At 42.2% G+C, this 21,957-nt stretch overlaps 1 protein-coding gene across 1 annotated transcript in view; it reads left to right on the top strand.

The window, feature by feature from the left end:
• LOC140395981 (TBC1 domain family member 10B-like) overlaps nucleotides 1–21,957 on the top strand; it is an 89,712-nt gene that overhangs the window by 55,810 nt on the left and 11,945 nt on the right. The window contains exons 6-7 of the mRNA XM_072484012.1: nucleotides 10,969–11,034; nucleotides 12,718–12,907. Of these exons, the coding sequence (XP_072340113.1) occupies nucleotides 10,969–11,034; nucleotides 12,718–12,907 (256 nt within the window). The remainder of the gene's footprint in view (nucleotides 1–10,968; nucleotides 11,035–12,717; nucleotides 12,908–21,957) is intronic.

The following is a 21,957-nucleotide window of genomic DNA, read 5'->3' as shown; positions in this document are numbered from 1 at the left end:
CAGTTTGATTATTACTGTCTGAATACACTGCACAGTTTGATTATTACTGTCTGAATACACTGCACAGTTTGATTATTACTGTCTGAATACACTGCACAGTTTGATTATTACTGTCTGAATACACTGCACAGTTTGATTATTACTGTCTGAATACACTGCACAGTTTGATTATTACTGTCTGAACACACTGCACAGTTTGATTATTATTGTCTGAATACACTGCACAGTTTGATTATTACTGTCTGAATACACTGCACAGTTTTATTATTACTGTCTGAATACACTGCACAGTTTGATTATTACTGTCTGAACACACTGCACAGTTTGATTATTACGGTCTGAATACACTGCACAGTTTGATTATTACTGTCTGAATACACTGCACAGTTTGATTATTACTGTCTGAATACACTGCACAGTTTGATTATTACTGTCTGAATACACTGCACAGTTTGATTATTACTGTCTGAATACACTGCACAGTTTGATTATTACGGTCTGTGTACACTGCACAGTTTGATTATTACTGTCTGAATACACTGCACAGTTTGATTATTACGGTCTGAATACACTGCACAGTTTGATTATTACTGTCTGAATACACTGCACAGTTTGATTATTACTGTCTGAACACACTGCACAGTTTGATTATTACTGTCTGAATACACTGCACAGTTTGATTTTTACTGTCTGAATACACTGCACAGTTTGATTATTACTGTCTGAATACACTGCACAGTTTGATTATTACTGTCTGAAGACACTGCACAGTTTGATTATTACTGTCTGACTACACTGCACAGTTTGATTATTATTGTCTGAATACACTGCACAGTTTGATTATTACTGTCTGAATACACTGCACAGTTTGATTATTACTGTCTGAATACTGCACAGTTTGATTATTACTGTCTGACTACACTGCACAATTTGATTATTACTGTCTGAATACGCTGCACAGTTTGATTATTACTGTCTGAATACACTGCACAGTTTGATTATTACTGTCTGAATACACTGCACAGTTTGATTATTACTGTCTGAATACACTGCACAGTTTGATTATTACTGTCTGAATACACTGCACAGTTCGATTATTACTGTTTGAATACACTGCACAGTTTGATTATTACTGTCTGAATACACTGCACAGTTTGATTATTACTGTCTGAATACACTGCACAGTTTGATTATTACTGTCTGAATACACTGCACAGTTTGATTATTACTGTCTGAATACACTGCACAGTTTGATTATTACTGTCTGAATACGCTGCACAGTTTGATTATTACTGTCTGAACACACTGCACAGTTTGATTATTATTGTCTGAATACACTGCACAGTTTGATTATTACTGTCTGAATACACTGCACAGTTTTATTATTACTGTCTGAATACACTGCACAGTTTGATTATTACTGTCTGAACACACTGCACAGTTTGATTATTACGGTCTGAATACACTGCACAGTTTGATTATTACTGTCTGAATACACTGCACAGTTTGATTATTACTGTCTGAATACACTGCACAGTTTGATTATTACTGTCTGAATACACTGCACAGTTTGATTATTACTGTCTGAATACACTGCACAGTTTGATTATTACGGTCTGTGTACACTGCACAGTTTGATTATTACTGTCTGAATACACTGCACAGTTTGATTATTACGGTCTGAATACACTGCACAGTTTGATTATTACTGTCTGAATACACTGCACAGTTTGATTATTACTGTCTGAACACACTGCACAGTTTGATTATTACTGTCTGAATACACTGCACAGTTTGATTATTACTGTCTGAATACACTGCACAGTTTGATTATTACTGTCTGAATACACTGCACAGTTTGATTATTACTGTCTGAAGACACTGCACAGTTTGATTATTACTGTCTGACTACACTGCACAGTTTGATTATTATTGTCTGAATACACTGCACAGTTTGATTATTACTGTCTGAATACACTGCACAGTTTGATTATTACTGTCTGAATACTGCACAGTTTGATTATTACTGTCTGACTACACTGCACAGTTTGATTATTACTGTCTGAATACACTGCACAGTTTGATTATTACTGTCTGAATACACTGCACAGTTTGATTATTACTGTCAATACACTGCACAGTTTGATTATTACTGTCTGAATACACTGCACAGTTTGATTATTACTGTCTGAATACACTGCACAGTTTGATTATTACTGTCTGAATACTGCACAGTTTGATTATTACTGTCTGAATACACTGCGCAGTTTGATTATTACTGTCTGAATACACTGCACAGTTTGATTATTACTGTCTGAATACACTGCACAGTTTGATTATTACTGTCTGAATACACTGCACAGTTTGATTATTACTGTCTGAATACACTGCACAGTTTGATTATTACTGTCTGAATACACTGCACAGTTTGATTATTACTGTCTGAATACACTGCACAGTTTGATTATTACGGTCTGAATACACTGCACAGTTTGATTATTACACTCTGAATACACTGCACAGTTTGATTATTACTGTCTGAATACACTGCACAGTTTGATTATTACTGTCTGAATACACTGCACAGTTTGATTATTACACTCTGAATACACTGCACAGTTTGATTATTACTGTCTGAATACACTGCACAGTTTGATTATTACTGTCTGAATACACTGCACAGTTTGATTATTACTGTCTGAATACACTGCACAGTTTGATTATTACTGTCTGAGCACTGCACAGTTTGATTATTACTGTCTGAATACACTGCACAGTTTGATTATTACTGTCTGAATACACTGCACAGTTTGATTATTACTGTCTGAATACACTGCACAGTTTGATTATTACTGTCTGAGCACTGCACAGTTTGATTATTACTGTCTGAATACACTGCACAGTTTGATTATTATTGTCTGAATACACTGCACAGTTTGATTATTACTGTCTGAATACACTGCACAGTTTTATTATTACGTTTTGAATACACTGCACAGTTTTATTATTACTGTCTGAATACACTGCACAGTTTGATTATTACTGTCTGAATACACTGCACAGTTTAATTATTACTGTCTGAATACACTGCACAGTTTGATTATTACTGTCTGAATACACTGCACAGTTTGATTATTACTGTCTGAATACACTGCACAGTTTGATTATTACTGTCTGAATACACTGCACAGTTTGATTATTACTGTCTGAATACACTGCACAGTTTGATTATTACTGTCTGAATACACTGCACAGTTTGATTATTACACTCTGAATACACTGCACAGTTTGATTATTACTGTCTGAATACACTGCACAGTTTGATTATTACTGTCTGAATACACTGCACAGTTTGATTATTACACTCTGAATACACTGCACAATTTGATTATTACTGTCTGAATACACTGCACAGTTTGATTATTACACTCTGAATACACTGCGCAGTTTGATTATTACTGTCTGAATACACTGCACAGTTTGATTATTACTGTCTGAATACACTGCACAGTTTGATTATTACTGTCTGAATACACTGCACAGTTTGATTATTACTGTCTGAATACACTGCACAGTTTGATTATTACTGTCTGAATACACTGCACAGTTTGATTATTACTGTCTGAATACACTGCACAGTTTGATTATTACTGTCTGAATACACTGCACAGTTTGATTATTACTGTCTGAATACACTGCACAGTTTGATTATTACTGTCTGAATACACTGCACAGTTTGATTATTACTGTCTGAATACACTGCACAGTTTGATTATTACTGTCTGAATACACTGCACAGTTTGATTATTACTGTCTGAATACACTGCACAGTTTGATTATTACTGTCTGAATACACTGCACAGTTTGATTATTACTGTCTGAATACACTGCACAGTTTGATTATTACTGTCTGAATACACTGCACAGTTTGATTATTACTGTCTGAATACACTGCACAGTTTGATTATTACTGCCTGAATACACTGCACAGTTTGATTATTACTGTCTGAATACACTGCACAGTTTGATTATTACTGTCTGAATATACTGCGCAGTTTGATTATTACTGTCTGAATACACTGCACAGTTTGATTATTACTGTCTGAATACACTGCACAGTTTGATTATTACTGTCTGAATACACTGCACAGTTTGATTATTACTGTCTGAATACACTGCACAGTTGATTATTACTGTCTGAATACACTGCACAGTTTGATTATTACTGTCTGAATACACTGCACAGTTTGATTATTACACTCTGAATACACTGCGCAGTTTGATTATTACTGTCTGAATACACTGCACAGTTTGATTATTACTGTCTGAATACACTGCACAGTTTGATTATTACTGTCTGAATACACTGCACAGTTTGATTATTACTGTCTGAATACACTGCACAGTTTGATTATTATGGTCTGAATACACTGCACAGTTTGATTATTACTGTCTGAATACACTGCACAGTTTGATTATTACTGTCTGAATACACTGCACAGTTTGATTATTATTGTCTGAATACACTGCACAGTTTGATTATTACTGTCTGAATATACTGCACAGTTTGATTATTACACTCTGAATACACTGCACAGTTTGATTATTACTGTCTGAATACACTGCACAGTTTGATTATTACTGTCTGAATACACTGCACAGTTTGATTATTACTGTCTGAATACACTGCACAGTTTGATTATTACTGTCTGAATACACTGCACAGATTGATTATTACTGTCTGAATACACTGCACAGTTTGATTATTACTGTCTGAATACACTGCACAGTTTGATTATTACTGTCTGAGCACTGCACAGTTTGATTATTACTGTCTGAATACACTGCACAGTTTGATTATTACTGTCTGAATACACTGCACAGTTTGATTATTACTGTCTGAATACACTGCACAGTTTGATTATTACTGTCTGAGCACTGCACAGTTTGATTATTACTGTCTGAATACACTGCACAGTTTGATTATTACTGTCTGAATACACTGCACAGTTTGATTATTACTGTCTGAATACACTGCACAGTTTGATTATTACTGTCTGAGCACTGCACAGTTTGATTATTACTGTCTGAATACACTGCACAGTTTGATTATTACTGTCTAAATACACTGCACAGTTTGATTATTACTGTCTGAATACACTGCACAGTTTGATTATTACTGTCTGAGCACTGCACAGTTTGATTATTACTGTCTGAATACACTGCACAGTTTGATTATTACTGTCTGAATACACTGCACAGTTTGATTATTACTGTCTGAATACACTGCACAGTTTGATTATTACTGTCTGAGCACTGCACAGTTTGATTATTACTGTCTGAATACACTGCACAGTTTGATTATTACTGTCTGAATACACTGCACAGTTTGATTATTACTGTCTGAATACACTGCACAGTTTGATTATTACTGTCTGAGCACTGCACAGTTTGATTATTACTGTCTGAACACACTGCACAGTTTGATTATTACTGTCTGAATACACTGCACAGTTTGATTATTACTGTCTGAATACACTGCACAGTTTGATTATTACTGTCTGAATACACTGCACAGTTTGATTATTACGTTTTGAATACACTGCACAGTTTGATTATTACTGTCTGAATACACTGCACAGTTTGATTATTACTGTCTGAATACACTGCACAGTTTGATTATTACTGTCTGAATACACTGCACAGTTTGATTATTACTGTCTGAATACACTGCACAGTTTGATTATTACTGTCTGAATACACTGCACAGTTTTATTATTACTGTCTGAATACACTGCACAGTTTGATTATTACTGTCTGAATACACTGCACAGTTTGATTATTACTGTCTGAATACACTGCACAGTTTGATTATTATGGTCTGAATACACTGCACAGTTTGATTATTACACTCTGAATACACTGCACAGTTTGATTATTACTGTCTGAATACACTGCACAGTTTGATTATTACACTCTGAATACACTGCACAGTTTGATTATTACACTCTGAATACACTGCACAGTTTGATTATTACTGTCTGAATACACGGCACAGTTTGATTATTTCACTCTGAATACACTGCACAGTTTGATTATTACTGTCTGAATACACTGCACAGTTTGATTATTACTGTCTGAGCACTGCACAGTTTGATTATTACTGTCTGAACACACTGCACAGTTTGATGATTACTGTCTGAATACACTGCACAGTTTGATTATTACTGTCTGAATACACTGCACAGTTTGATTATTACTGTCTGAATACACTGCACAGTTTGATTATTACTGTCTGAGCACTGCACAGTTTGATTATTACTGTCTGAGCACTGCACAGTTTGATTATTACTGTCTGAACACACTGCACAGTTTGATTATTACTGTCTTAATACACTGCACAGTTTGATTATTACTGTCTGAATACACTGCACAGTTTGATTATTACTGTCTGAATACACTGCACAGTTTGATTATTCAGCCCGAATACACTGCACAGTTTGATTATTACTGTCTGACTACACTGCACAGTTTGATTATTACTGTCTGAACACTGCACAGTTTGATTATTACTGTCTGAACACACTGCACAGTTTGATTATTACTGTCTGACTACACTGCACAGTTTGATTATTACGGTCTGAATACACTGCACAGTTTGATTATTACTGTCTGAATACTGCACAGTTTGATTATTACTGTCTGAATACACTGCACAGTTTGATTATTACTGTCTGAATACACTGCACAGTTTAATTATTACTGTCTGAATACACTGCACAGTTTGATTATTACTGTCTGAATGCACTGCACAGTTTGATTATTACTGTCTGAATACACTGCACAGTTTGATTTTTACTGTCTGAATACTGCACAGTTTGATTATTACTGTCTGAATACACTGCACAGTTTGATTATTACTGTCTGAATACACTGCACAGTTTGATTATTACTGTCTGACTACACTGCACAGTTTGATTATTACTGTCTGAACACTGCACAGTTTGATTATTACTGTCTGAACACACTGCACAGTTTGATTATTACTGTCTGAATACACTGCACAGTTTGATTATTACTGTCTGAATACACTGCACAGTTTGATTATTACTGTCTGAATACACTGCACAGTTTGATTATTACTGTCTGACTACACTGCACAGTTTGATTATTACTGTCTGAACACACTGCACAGTTTGAATATTACTGTCTGAATACACTGCACAGCTTGATTATTACTGTCTGAATACACTGCACAGTTTGATTATTACTGTCTGAATACACTGCACAGTTTGATTATTACTGTCTGAACACTGCACAGTTTGATTATTACTGTCTGAACACACTGCACAGTTTGATTATTGCTGTCTGAATACACTGCACAGTTTGATTATTACTGTCTGAATACACTGCACAGTTTGATTATTACTGTCTGAATACACTGCACAGTTTGATTATTACTGTCTGAATACACTGCACAGTTTGATTATTACTGTCTGAATACACTGCACAGTTTGATTATTACTGTCTGAATACACTGCACAGTTTGATTATTACTGTCTGAATACACTGCACAGTTTGATTATTACTGTCTGAATACACTGCACAGTTTGATTATTACTGTCTGAATACACTGCACAGTTTGATTATTACTGTCTGAATACACTGCACAGTTTGATTATTACTGTCTGAATACACTGCACAGTTTGATTATTACTGTCTGACTACACTGCACAGTTTGATTATTACTGTCTGAATACACTGCACAGTTTGATTATTACTGTCTGAATACACTGCACAATTTGATTATTACTGTCTGAATACACTGCACAGTTTGATTATTACTGTCTGAATACACTGCACAGTTTGATTATTACTGTCTGAATACACTGCACAGTTTGATTATTACTGTCTGAATACACGGCACAATTTGATTATTACTGTCTGAATACACTGCACAGTTTGATTATTACTGTCTGAATACACTGCACAGTTTGATTATTACTGTCTGAATACACTGCACAGTTTGATTATTACTGTCTGAATACTGCACAGTTTGATTATTACTGTCTGAATACACTGCACAGTTTGATTATTACTGTCTGAATACACTGCACAGTTTGATTATTACTCTCTGACTACACTGCACAGTTTGATTATTACTGTCTGAATACACTGCACAGTTTGATTATTACTGTCTGAATACACTGCACAGTTTGATTGTTACTGTCTGAATACACTGCACAGTTTGATTATTACTGTCTGAATACACTGCACAGTTTGATTATTACTGTCTGAATACACTGCACAGTTTGATTATTACTGTCTGAATACACTGCACAGTTTGATTATTACTGTCTGAATACACTGCACAGTTTGATTATTACGGTCTGAATACTGCACAGTTTGATTATTACTGTCTGAATACACTGCACAGTTTGATTATTACTGTCTGACTACACTGCACAGTTTGATTATTACTGTCTGAATACACTGCACAGTTTGATTATTACTGTCTGAATACACTGCACAGTTTGATTATTACTGTCTGAATACACTGCACAGTTTGATTATTACTGTCTGAATACACTGCACAGTTTGATTATTACTGTCTGAGCAGTGCGCAGTTTGATTATTACTGTCTGAACACACTGCACAGTTTGATTATTACTGTCTGAATACACTGCACAGTTTGATTATTACTGTCTGAACAGTGCACAGTTTGATTATTACTGTCTGAACACTGCACAGTTTGATTATTACTGTCTGAACACACTGCACAGTTTGATTATTACTGTCTGAATACACTGCACAGTTTGATTATTACTGTCTGAATACACTGCACAGTTTGATTATTACTGTCTGAGCACCGCACAGTTTGATTATTACTGTGAATAGAGAGCGCAGTTTGATTATTACTGTCTGAATACACTGCACAGTTTGATTATTACTGTCTGAATACACTGCACAGTTTGATTATTACTGTCTGAATACACTGCACAGTTTGATTATTACTGTCTGAATACACTGCACGCTTTAATTTTTACTGTCTGAATACACTGCACAGTTTGATTATTACTGCTTGATTACAGTGCGGTGTGATTATTACAGTCTGATGACAGTGCGGTGTGATTATTACAGTCTGATGACAGTGCGGTGTGATTATTACAGTCTGATGACAGTGCGGTGTGATTATTACAGTCTGATGACAGTGCGGTGTGATTATTACAGCCTGATCACAGTGCGGTGTGATTATTACAATCTGATGACAGTGCGGTGTGATTATTACAGTCTGATGACAGTGCGGTGTGATTATTACAGTCTGATCACAGTGCGGTGTGATTATTGCAGTCTGGTCACAGTGCGTTGTGATTATTACTGTCTTGAGTACAGTGTGCTGTTTGAATAATACAGGCTGATCACAATGCTGTGTGTTTGTTGCAGTCTGATCACTGCAGTGAGATTATTACGGTGAATACAGTGCTGTTTCATTATTACAGTCTGATCACAGTGCGGTGTAATTAATGTCTGAATACAGTGTGCTGTTTGTTTATTACTGTGTGGATACCATGCACTGTTTGATTTTTATACTCTGATCACAGTGCGGTGTGATTATTACAGTCTGATCACAGTGCGGTGTGATTATTACTGTCTGATGACAGTGCGGTGTGATTATTACAGTCTGATCACAGTGCGGTGTGATTATTACAGCCTGATCACAGTGCGGTGTGATTATTACAGTCTGATGACAGTGCGGTGTGATTATTACAGTCTGATCACAGTGCGGTGTGATTATTACAGTCTGATCACAGTGCAGTGTAATTAATGTCTGAATACAGTGTGCTGTTTGTTTATTACTGTGTGGATACCATGCACTGTTTGATTTTTACACTGATCACAGTGCGGTGTGATTATTACAGTCTGATCACAGTGCGGTGTGATTATTACTGTCTGATGACAGTGCGGTGTGATTATTACAGTCTGATCACAGTGCGGTGTGATTATTACAGTCTGATCACAGTGCGGTGTGATTATTACAGCCTGATCACAGTGCGGTTTGATTATTACAGTCTGATGACAGTGCTGTGTGATTATTACAGCCTGATCACAGTGCGGTGTGATTATTACAGTCTGATGACAGTGCGGTGTGATTATTACAGTCTAATGACAGTGCGGTGTGATTATTACAGTCTGATGACAGTGCGGTGTGATTATTACAGTCTAATGACAGTGCGGTGTGATTATTACAGTCTGATGACAGTGCGGTGTGATTATTACAGCCTGATCACAGTGCGGTGTGATTATTACAGCCTGATCACAGTGCGGTGTGATTATTACAGTCTGAGGACAGTGCGGTGTGATTATTACAGTCTAATGACAGTGCGGTGTGATTATTACAGCCTGATCACAGTGCGGTGTGATTATTACAGCCTGATCACAGTGCGGTGTGATTATTGCAGTCTGATCACAGTGCGGTGTGATTATTACAGTCTGATCACAGTGTGGTGTGATTATTACTGTCTTGAGTACAGTGTGCTGTTTGAATAATACAGGCTGATCACAATGCTGTGTGTTTGTTGCAGTCTGATCACTGCAGTGAGATTATTACGGTGAATACAGTGCTGTTTCATTATTACAGTCTGATCACAGTGCGGTGTAATTAATGTCTGAATACAGTGTGCTGTTTGTTTATTACTGTGTGGATACCATGCACTGTTTGATTTTTACACTCTGATCACAGTGCAGGTGTGATTATTATGGTCTGAATCCAGTGCACTGTTTCATTGCAGTGTGTTAAAGATGATTCCAATCTGAAGGTGGGACATTTCTGTTGTGATGGAATACATTGTGTCAGAATGTAGTCACGAGGCGAGCACAAGGATTGTGACAGAGATCTTTATTGGTCGAAATGGTGTAGAATTTACTATGAGTTAACACCTACTACCTCTCTCTCTCTCTCCCTTCTAGCAAGCCTTCTGGTGTCTTGTTCAGATCTGTGAGAAATATCTGCCTGGATACTACAGCGCCGGCCTGGTGAGTAGTGCCACCTACACTAATCGAGGTCCGACTGCGCGCACATGAGCTAGAACATGCGCACATGAGATAGAGCGTGCGCCCGATGGGGAGCGTGCACCCGAGAGGGTGTGTGTAATACGTCCTTCTAATTTCCAGTGAATAGAGGCCCAGTCAAACCAATACCTCCTCCGAGGACAGTTCGGCCAACCCTGGTATCAGCCTAGTGAACGTCTGCTGCAACAATATCCTTTCGTTAATAGGGAGACCAACACTGCACACAGCACGCTAGGTGTGGGCTCACCAAGTCCCTGTATAACTGCAGTAAGACGTCTATACAGAACTCAAATCTCTCTTGCAATGAAGTATTATGACCCCAGATTACAGCCCAGCAGTAGCCAATATACTGGACAGAAACCCCAATATTTTATTTTAATTCTGTAAGACTGAGGAAAGAATTCCTCATTCTGGGCGTGATTTCACTCGGAAATAGGGATATGGTCGATTGAACCAAACTTTATCCCTAACACAGTGTTAAAATATCTTGAACACCACACCAGAAAATAGCTTACAATTACCCCTTAAACAATGCTAATCAATGCAGTGACACAAAAAGCCTTAACTGCTATCTTTACTTCCACTCAAGCAAGAAGAGAAACCATCTCACCTCTCAATCCACCTTAAATACCACTGGAACATAGGAATACTAGCTTAACAGAGATGCTCTTTGATACTGCTTTATGGAAAAGATCTGACCCCCGTCAGACCCATGCAGAAACTCTGGCTGTATATCTTCAGAAGGGCGGCATGGTGGCACAGTGGTTAGCACTGCTCCCTCACAGCTCCAGGCTCCTGGTTTCAATTCCGGCCTCGGGTGACTGCCTGTGTGGAGTTTTCACTTTCTCCCTGTGTCTGCGTGGGTTTCCTCCGGGTGCTCTGGTTTCCTCCCACAGTCTAAAGTGCAAGTTAGGTGGATTGGCTATGCTAAATTTTCCTTTAGTGTCCAAAAGGTTAGTGGGGTTACGGGGATAGGGTGGCGGGGTGGGTTTGAGTCGGACGCCCTTTCCAAGGGCCGGTGCAGACTCGATGGGCCGAATGGCCTCCTTCTGCATTGCAAATTCTATGATGCTATGCTTCTCAGTGTGTTTCAGCTCCCCCTTGTTCTCAGACAAGTCTACACTGCTTTAAAGACTGTTAGTCTTTATTAACTAACTGCATTGAGAAAAAAAAACTGCTTGTCATCTGGACACAACTTCATTCGGCTCGTAACTGACCTGCAAAAGTGCCCGTCGCCTTAGCTCCACTCAGCAACGACATCATCTTACTGAGCTGAAATCTAATGAACTCCACAGGGAATTCCCTTAATCAAATTAAAAACATGACTACAGCAGTCAAACACACACACTAACCCAGGCTTTGAACCCTTCCTGCACCGAGTACCTACAGTGCAATACAGTGAAATCCCTACAGTCATCACAGGTGGCCAACCTGCCATCTCCTTGATGAGGCCAAAGAGTTGAACTTCAGGGTTGCTGGCGCTGTTGAAATTCAGGGGAGCGGTGCTCGGGGTGGATTCTGTATTAGGAGGAGGTCTGTACCATCTCCAGTGGATTGTGGGTGCTTCTGTTTGAAGGAACTATAACCTCCGCATCTCGCATTCCGCCATGACTTTGTGCTCTTTCTTCCCCCCCCCCCGATTAATAGGAGGCCATTCAACTAGACGGGGAGATCTTCTTCGCTTTGTTACGTCGAGTCTCACCCCTTGCCTATCGGCACCTTCAGAAGTTCAAGATCGACCCCATCCTGTATATGACGGAGTGGTTCATGTGCATCTACTCACGGACCCTGCCCTGGTCAACAGTGCTCCGCGTGTGGGACATGTTCTTCTGTGACGGTAGGTATGCCCGCACCTGGAGGACACCTGTGCCTTAGCGAACACATCCCGAAATACTACATCACCCCACCCCAAAATACTACATCACACATTATCCCGAAATACTACATCACCCATTATCCCGAAATACTACATCACCCAATATCCCGAGATACTACATCACCCAATATCCCAAAATACTGCATCACCCCACCCCAAAATACTACATCACACATTATCCCGAAATACTACATCACCCAATATCCCAAAATACTGCATCACCCATTATCCCGAAATACTACATCACCCAATATCCCGAGATACTACATCACCCAATATCCCAAAATACTGCATCACCCCACCCCAAAATACTACATCACACATTATCCCGAAATACTACATCACCCCACCCCAAAATACTACATCACACATTATCCCGAAATACTACATCATCCATTATCCCGAAATACTGCATCACCCCATCCCGAAATACTACATCACCCAATATCCCGAAATACTGCATCACCCCACCCCAAAATACTACATCACCCATTATCCCGAAATACTACATCACCCATTATCCTGAAACACTGCATCACCCCATCCCGAAATACTACATCACCCAATATCCCGAAATACTGCATCACCCCACCCCAAAATACTACATCACCCATTATCCTGAAATACTATATCACCCAATAACCTGAGATACTACATCACCCCATTCCGAAATACTACATCACCCCATCCCGAATTACTGCATCACCCAATATCCCGAGATACTCCATCACCCCATCCTGAAAAACTCCATCACCCATTATCCCGAAATACTACACCATCGATTATCCCGAAATACTACATCATCGATTATCCCGAAATACTACATCACCCATTATCCCGAAATACTACATCACCCCCGTCCCAAAATACTACACCACCCATTATCCCAAAATACTACACCATCGATTATCCCGAAATACTACATCACCCCATCCCGAAATACTGCATCACCCATTATCCCGAAATACTACACCATCGATTATCCCAAAATACTACATCACCCCATCCCGAAATACTACATCACCCCATCCCGAAATACTACATCACCCATTATCCCGAAATACTACACCATCGATTATCCCGAAATACTACACCATCGATTATCCCGAAATACTACATCACCCATTATCCCGAAATACTACATCACCCCCCATCCCGAAATACTGCATCACCCATTATCCCGAAATACTGCATCACCCATTATCCCAAAATACTACACCATCGATTATTCCGAAATACTACATCACCCCATCCCAAAATACTACATCACCCCATCCCGAAATACTGCATCACCCATTATCCCAAAATACTACATCACCCCATCCCGAAATACTACATCACCGATTATCCCGAAATACTACATCACCCCATCCCGAAATACTACATCATCGATTACCCCAAAATACTACATCACCCATTATCCCAAAAAAGTACACCATCGATTAAATAGATAAGTCACCTGGGCCAGATGGGATTTATCCTTGGATTCTCTGGGAAGCTAGGGAGGAGATTGCCGAACCTTTGGCCTTGATCTTTAAGTCATCTTTGTCTACAGGAATAGTGCCAGAAGACTGGAGGATAGCAAATGTTGTCCCCTTGTTCAAGAAGGGGAGTAGAGATAACCCCGGTAACTATAGACCAGTGAGCCTTACTTCTGTTGTGGGAAAAATCTTGGAAAGGTTTATAAGAGATAGGATGTATAATCATCTGGAAAGGAATAATTTGATTAGAGATAGTCAACACGGTTTTGTGAAGGGTAGGTCGTGCCTCACAAACCTTATAGAGTTCTTTGAGAAGGTGACCAAACAGGTGGATGAGGGTAAAGCAGTTGATGTGGTGTATATGGATTTCAGTAAAGCGTTGGATAAGGTTCCCCATGGTAGGCTACTGCAGAAAATACGGAGGCATGGTATTCAGGGTGATTTAGCAGTTTGGATCAGAAATTGGCTAGCTGGAAGAAGACAAAGGGTGGTGGTTGATGGGAAATGTTCAGACTGGAGTCCAGTTACTAGTGGTGGACCACAAGGATCTGTTTTGGGGCCACTGCTGTTTGTCATTTTTATAAATGACCTGGAGGAGGGCGTAGAAGGATGGGTGAGTAAATTTGCAGATGACACTAAAGTCGGTGGAGTTGTGAACAGTGCGGAAGGATGTTACAAGTTACAGAGGGACATAGATAAGCTGCAGCGCTGGGCTGAGAGGTGGCAAATGGAGTTTAATGCAGAAAAATGTGAGGTGATTAATTTTGGAAGGAATAACAGGAAGACAGAGTACTGGGCTAATGGTAAGATTCTTGGCAGTGTGGATGAGCAGAGAGATCTCGGTGTCCATGTACATAGATCCCTGAAAGTTGCCACCCAGGTTGAGAGGGTTGTTAAGAAGGCGTACGATGTGTTAGCTTTTATTGGTAGAGGGATTGAGTTTAGGAGCCATGAGGTCATGTTGCAGCTATACAACACTCTGGTGCGGCTGCATTTGGAGTATTGCGTGCAATTCTGGTCGCCGCATTATAGGAAGGATGTGGAAGCATTGGAAAGGGTGCAGAGGAGATTTACCAGAATGTTGCCTGGTATGGAGGGAAGATCTTATGAGGAAAGGCTGAGGGACTTGAGGCTGTTTTCATTAGAGAGAAGAAGGTTAAGAGGTGACTTAATTGAGGCATACAAGATGATCAGAGGATTGGATAGGGGGGACAGTGAGAGCCTTTTTCCTCGGATGGTGATGTCGAGCACGAGGGGACATACCTTTAAATTGAGGGGAGATAGATATAAGACAGATGTCAGAGGTAGGTTCTTTACTCAGAGAGTGGGAGGGGCGTGGAATGCCCTGCCTGCAACAGTAGTGGACTCGCCAACACTAAGGACATTCAAATGGTCATTGGATAGACATATGGACAATAAGGGAATAGTGTAGATGGGCTTTAGAGTGGTTTCACAGGTCGGCGCAACATCGAGGGCCGAAGGGCCTGTACTGCGCTGTAATGTTCTATGTACTACATCACCCATTATCCCGAAATACTACATCACCCATTATCCCGAAATACTACATCACCCATTATGCCGAAATACTACATCACCCATTATGCCGAAATACTACATCACCCATTATCCCGAAATACTACATCACCCCATCCCGAAATACTACATCACCCCATCCCGAAATACTACATCACCCATTGCCCCGAAATACTACATCATCGATTATCCCGAAATACTACATCACGCAATATCCCAAAATACTGCATCACCCAATATCCCGAATTACTGCATCACCCATTATCCCGAAATACTACATCACCCAATATCCCGAAATACTACATCACCCAATATCCCGAAATACAACATCACCTAATACCCTTAATTACACCACCCCCACCCCGAAAAACTACATCAACCCATCCCGAATTACTACATCACCCAATATCCCGTGATTCTACATCACCCATTATCTCAAAATACTACATCATCGAGTATCCCAAAACACTGCATTATCCATTATCCCAAAATACTACATCACCCATTATCCCAAGACAATATATCACCCCATCCCGAATTACTACATCGTCCAATATCCCAAAATACTGCATCACCCAATATCCTTAATTGCTACATCACCCCACCCCGAAATACTACATCACCCAATATCCCGAGATTCTACTTCACCCCATCCTGAGATACTACATCACCCCATCCCGAAATATTACATCACCTTAACCCCGAAATACTACATCACCCATTATCCAAAACACTACATCATCCAATATCCCAAAATACTGCATCACCCATTATCCCGAAATTCGACATCACCCATTATCCCAAAATACTACATCACCCATTATCCCGAGATACTACATCACCCAATATCCTGAAATATTACATCATCCAATATTCTGAAATACTATAACACCCCATTCCGAAATACTACATCATCGATTATCCCGAAATACTGCATCAAGCAATATCCCGAAAGAGTACATCACCCATTATCCCGAAATACTACATAACCCCATCCCGAAATACTACATCACCCATTATCCCGAAATACTACATCATCGATTATCCCGAAATACTACATCACGCAAAATACCGAAATACTACATCACATATTATCCCGAAATACAACATCACCCATTATCCCGAAATACTACATCACCCAATATCCCGAATACAACATCATCGATTATCCCAAAATACTACATCACCCATTATCCCGAAATACTACATCACCCAATATCCCGAAATACTACATCACACATTATCCCGAAATACTACATCACCTCCATCCAGAAATACAACATCAGCCCATCCTGAAATACGACATCACTCCATCCAGAAATACTACATCACCCCATCCTGAAATACTGCATCACCCAATATCCTGAAATACTGCATCACCCATTATCCCGAAATATTACATCACCTTAACCCCGAAATACTACATCACCCATTATCCCGAAATACTACATCACCCATTATCCCGAAATACTACATCAACCATTATCCCGAAATACTATATCACCCATTATCCCGAAATACTACATCACCCCCATCCAGAAATACAACATCAGCCCATCCTGAAATACTACATCACCCTATCCTGAAATACTGCATCACCCATTATCCCGAAATACTACATCATCCATTATCCCGAAATACTGCACCACCCATTATCCCGAAATATTTCATCACCCCATCCCGAATTACTGCATCACCCAATATCCCAAAATACGACATCACTCCCATCCTGAAATACTGCATCACTCACACACACACTTGCACTCACGCTATCGCATGCTCATACGCACTCTCGCCCACAGTCTGCTTCTTACTCTGACTCTCACTCTAACTCACGCGCACACATATTCCCACTCGCGCACGCGCGCACACACATTCTCACTCATGCAAACACGTATTCTCACTCGCGCGCACACGTATTCTCACTCAGGCAAGCACATATTCTCACTCACGCACACACAAATTCTCACTCGCGCACACATTCTCACTCGCGCACACATTCTCACTCACGCGCGCACATTCTCACTCACGCGCACACATTCTCACTCGCGAGCACATATTCTCACTCGCGCGCACACATCAGGCAAGCACATATTCTCACTCACGCACACACACATTCTCACTCGCGCAGACATTCTCACGCACACATTCTCTCTCGCACACACATTCTCTCTCCGCGTACACATTCTCACTCACGCGTACACATTCTCACTCACGTGCACACATTCTCACGCGCACACATTCTCACGCGCACACATTCTCACGCGCACACATTCTCACGCGCACACATTCTCACTCGCGCGCACACATTCTCACTCGCGCGCACACATATTCTCACTCACGCACACACGCATTCTCACTCGCGCACACATTCTCACGCACACATTCTCTCTCGCACACACATTCTCTCTCGCACACACATTCTCTCTCGCGTACACATTCTCACTCACGCGTACACATTCTCACTCACGCGCACACATTCTCACTCACGCGCACACATTCTCACTCACGCGCACACATTCTCACTCACGCGCACACATACTCACGCGCACACATTCTCACTCACGCGCACACATTCTCGCGCACATTCTCACTCGCGAGCACATATTCTCACTCGCACGCACATATTCTCACTCGCGTGCACATATTCTCACTCGCGCGCACACACGCATTCTTGCTCATGCGCGCGCACACTCACTCACGAGCATATTCTCACACGCGCACACACACACTCAGGCACCCGCCTGTTCTCACTCGCGCATATATTCTCACTCACGCGCACACAAATTCTCACTCACGCGCACATGCTCACGCGCGCGCCACACATTCTCACTCGCGCGCCACACATTCTCACTCGCGCGCCACACATTCTCACTCGCGCGCACACATTCTCACTCGCGCGCACACATTCTCACTCGCGCGCACACATTCTCACTCGCGCGCACATTCTCATGCGCGCACATTCTCATGCGCGCACACTCTCATGCGCGCACATTCTCATGCGCGCACATTCTCATGCGCGCACATTCTCACTCGCGAGCACATATTCTCATTCGCACGCACACATATTCTCATTCGCACGCACACATATTTTCACCCAGGCGCACACATTCTCACGTGCGCACATATTCTCGCTCCCGCGCGCGCGCACATTCTCACTCCCGCGCGCACGCACATTCTCGCTCCCGCGCACGCACACATTCTCGCTCACGTTCCCACATTCTCAATCACGCGCTCACATATTCTCACTCGCACACACATTCTGACGTGCGCGCACACTCGCTCACGCACACACACACACTCGCGCACCTGCATGTTCTCACTCGCGCATGCATTCTCACTCACGCATATATTGTCACTCACAAGCACACATATTCTCACTCACGCGCACATTCTCACGCACGCACACATTCTCACTCGCGCGCCACACATTCTCACTCGCGCGCCACACATTCTCACTCGCGCGCACACATTCTCATGCACATATTCTCACTCGCGTGCACATTCTCATGCGCGCACATTCTCATGCGCGCACATTCTCACTCGCGAGCACATATTCTCATTCTCGAGCACATATTCTCATTCGCACGCACACATATTCTCATTCGCACGCACACATATTCTCATTCGCACGCACACATATTTTCACTCAGGCACACACATTCTCATTGGCGCACACATTCTCCCGCGCGCGCGCACATTCTCGCTCCCGCGCGCGCACACATTCTCGCTCACGCGCACACACATTCTCGCTCACGTGCCCACATTCTCAATCACGCGCTCACATATTCTCACTCGCACACACATTCTGACGTGCGCGCACATTCTCGCTCACGCGCACACACACACACTCACGCACCTGCATGTTCTCACTCGCGCACGCATTCTCACTCACGCATATATTGTCACTCACACGCACACATATTCTCACTCGCGCACATTCTCACGCACGCACACATTCTCACTCAGGCGCCACACATTCTCACTCGCGCGCACACATTCTCATGCCCTTCCTGCCTGCCGGTACACTCCTGCAACTTTGAAACCCTACTCATGACTTCACTACGCTCAACCTCCTGTATACTGGAGCTACAATTCAGGTTCCCAAGCCCCTGCTGAACTAGTTTAAACCCTCCCGAAGAGCATTAGCAAATTTCCCCCCCAGAATATTGGTACCCCTCTGGTCCAGGTGCAGACCATCCCGTTTGTAGAGGTCCCACCCACCCCAGAATGAGCCCCAATTATCCAGAAATCTGAAACCCTCCCTCCTGCACCATCCCTGTAGCCACATGTTCAACTTCTCTCTCTCCCTACTCCTCGTCTCGCTATCACGTGGCACGGGTAACAACCCAGAGATAATAACTCTGTTTGTCCTAGATCTAAGTTTCCACCCTAGCTCCCTGAATTCCGTACGAAGTCTTACAACACCAGGTTACCTGAATTCCTGCCTTACATCCCCATCCCTTTTCCTACCTATGTCGTTGGTACCTATGTGGACCACGACTTGGGGCTGCTCCCCCTCCCCCTTAAGGATCCCGAAAACACGATCCGAGACATCACGCACCCTGGCACCTGGGAGGCAACACACCAACCGTGAGTCTCCCTCGTTCCCACAGAATCTCCTATCTATCCCCCTAACTATGGAGTATCCAATGACTAATGCTCTACTCCTCACCCCCCTTCCCTTCTGAGCAACAGGGACAGACTCTGTGCCAGAGACCTGTACCGCATGGCTTAACCCTGGCAACTCGTCCCCCCCAACAGTATCCAAAGCGGTATACTTGTTACCAAGGGGAACGGCCACAGGGGATCCCTGTACTGACTGACACACGCGCACACATTCTCACTCCCGCGCTCACATTCTCATGCACATATTCTCACTCGCGCGCACACATTCTCACTCCCCGTGCGCGCACATTCTCGTTCACGCGCACACACATTCTCGCTCACGCGCACATTCTTGCTAACGCGCGCACACATTCTCGCTCACGCGCACACATATTCTTACTCGCGCGCACATATTCTCACTCGCGCGCGCACATATTCTCACTCGTGCACACATATTCTCACTCACGCGCATTCTCACGCGCGCACACATTCTCGCTCACGCACACACACACACTCACGCACCCGCATGTTCTCACTCGCGCACGCATTCTCACTCACGAGCACACATATTCTCACTCACGTGCACATTCTCACGCGCGCATACATTCTCTCATGCGCGCACATATTCTCACTCGCGCGCACATTCTCATGCGCGCACATTCTCACTCGCACGCACACATATTCTCACTCGCACGCGCACATATTCTCACTCGCACGCGCACATTCTCACTCAGGCACACAGACATTCTCACTCCCCCGTGCGCTCATTCTCGCTCATGCGCGCACACATTCTCGCTCATTCTCACTCAAGCACGCACATATTCTCACTCGCGCGCACTCATTCTCAATGGCAGGCACAGATTCTCACTCACGAATGCACATATTGTTGCTCACACACCCGCATATTCTCACTTATATGCACATATATTCTCACTCACGCACACACACACTCTCACGCACCCGTATGTTCTCACTCGCGCACACATTCGCACTCAGACATTCACACACACTCTTGGTCTCACACCCTTTCCCACATGCTCACACATCGTGTCTCTTGCATATACCAACATGTTTGCTCTCTCGCACACGTTCTCTCACACGTTCTTTCACTCGTTCCCTCACACGTTCTCTCGCACGTTCCCTCGCACGTTCCCTCGCTCGTTCCCTCGCACGTTCCCTCGCACGTTCCCTCGCACGTTCTCTCACGTTCGCACGCTCTCTCATTCACTCATTCTCTCTCTCTCTCTCTTTCTCCCTCATTCTTAACAATTCATTTACAGGGTGTGAGCATTGTAGGTTCGGGCAGCATTTATTGCCCATCTCCAGTTGCCCTTCAGAAGGTGGTGGTGAGCTACCTTCTTGAACCTGAGGTGTAGGTACACCCGATGT

Source organism: Scyliorhinus torazame, chromosome 19 (genome assembly GCF_047496885.1).
Source record: "Scyliorhinus torazame isolate Kashiwa2021f chromosome 19, sScyTor2.1, whole genome shotgun sequence".
In the NCBI taxonomy this organism is placed as follows: Eukaryota; Metazoa; Chordata; class Chondrichthyes; order Carcharhiniformes; family Scyliorhinidae; genus Scyliorhinus; species Scyliorhinus torazame.
The sequence above is the reverse complement of the archived record's forward strand: the minus strand, read 5'-3'. Positions and strand labels throughout refer to the sequence as shown.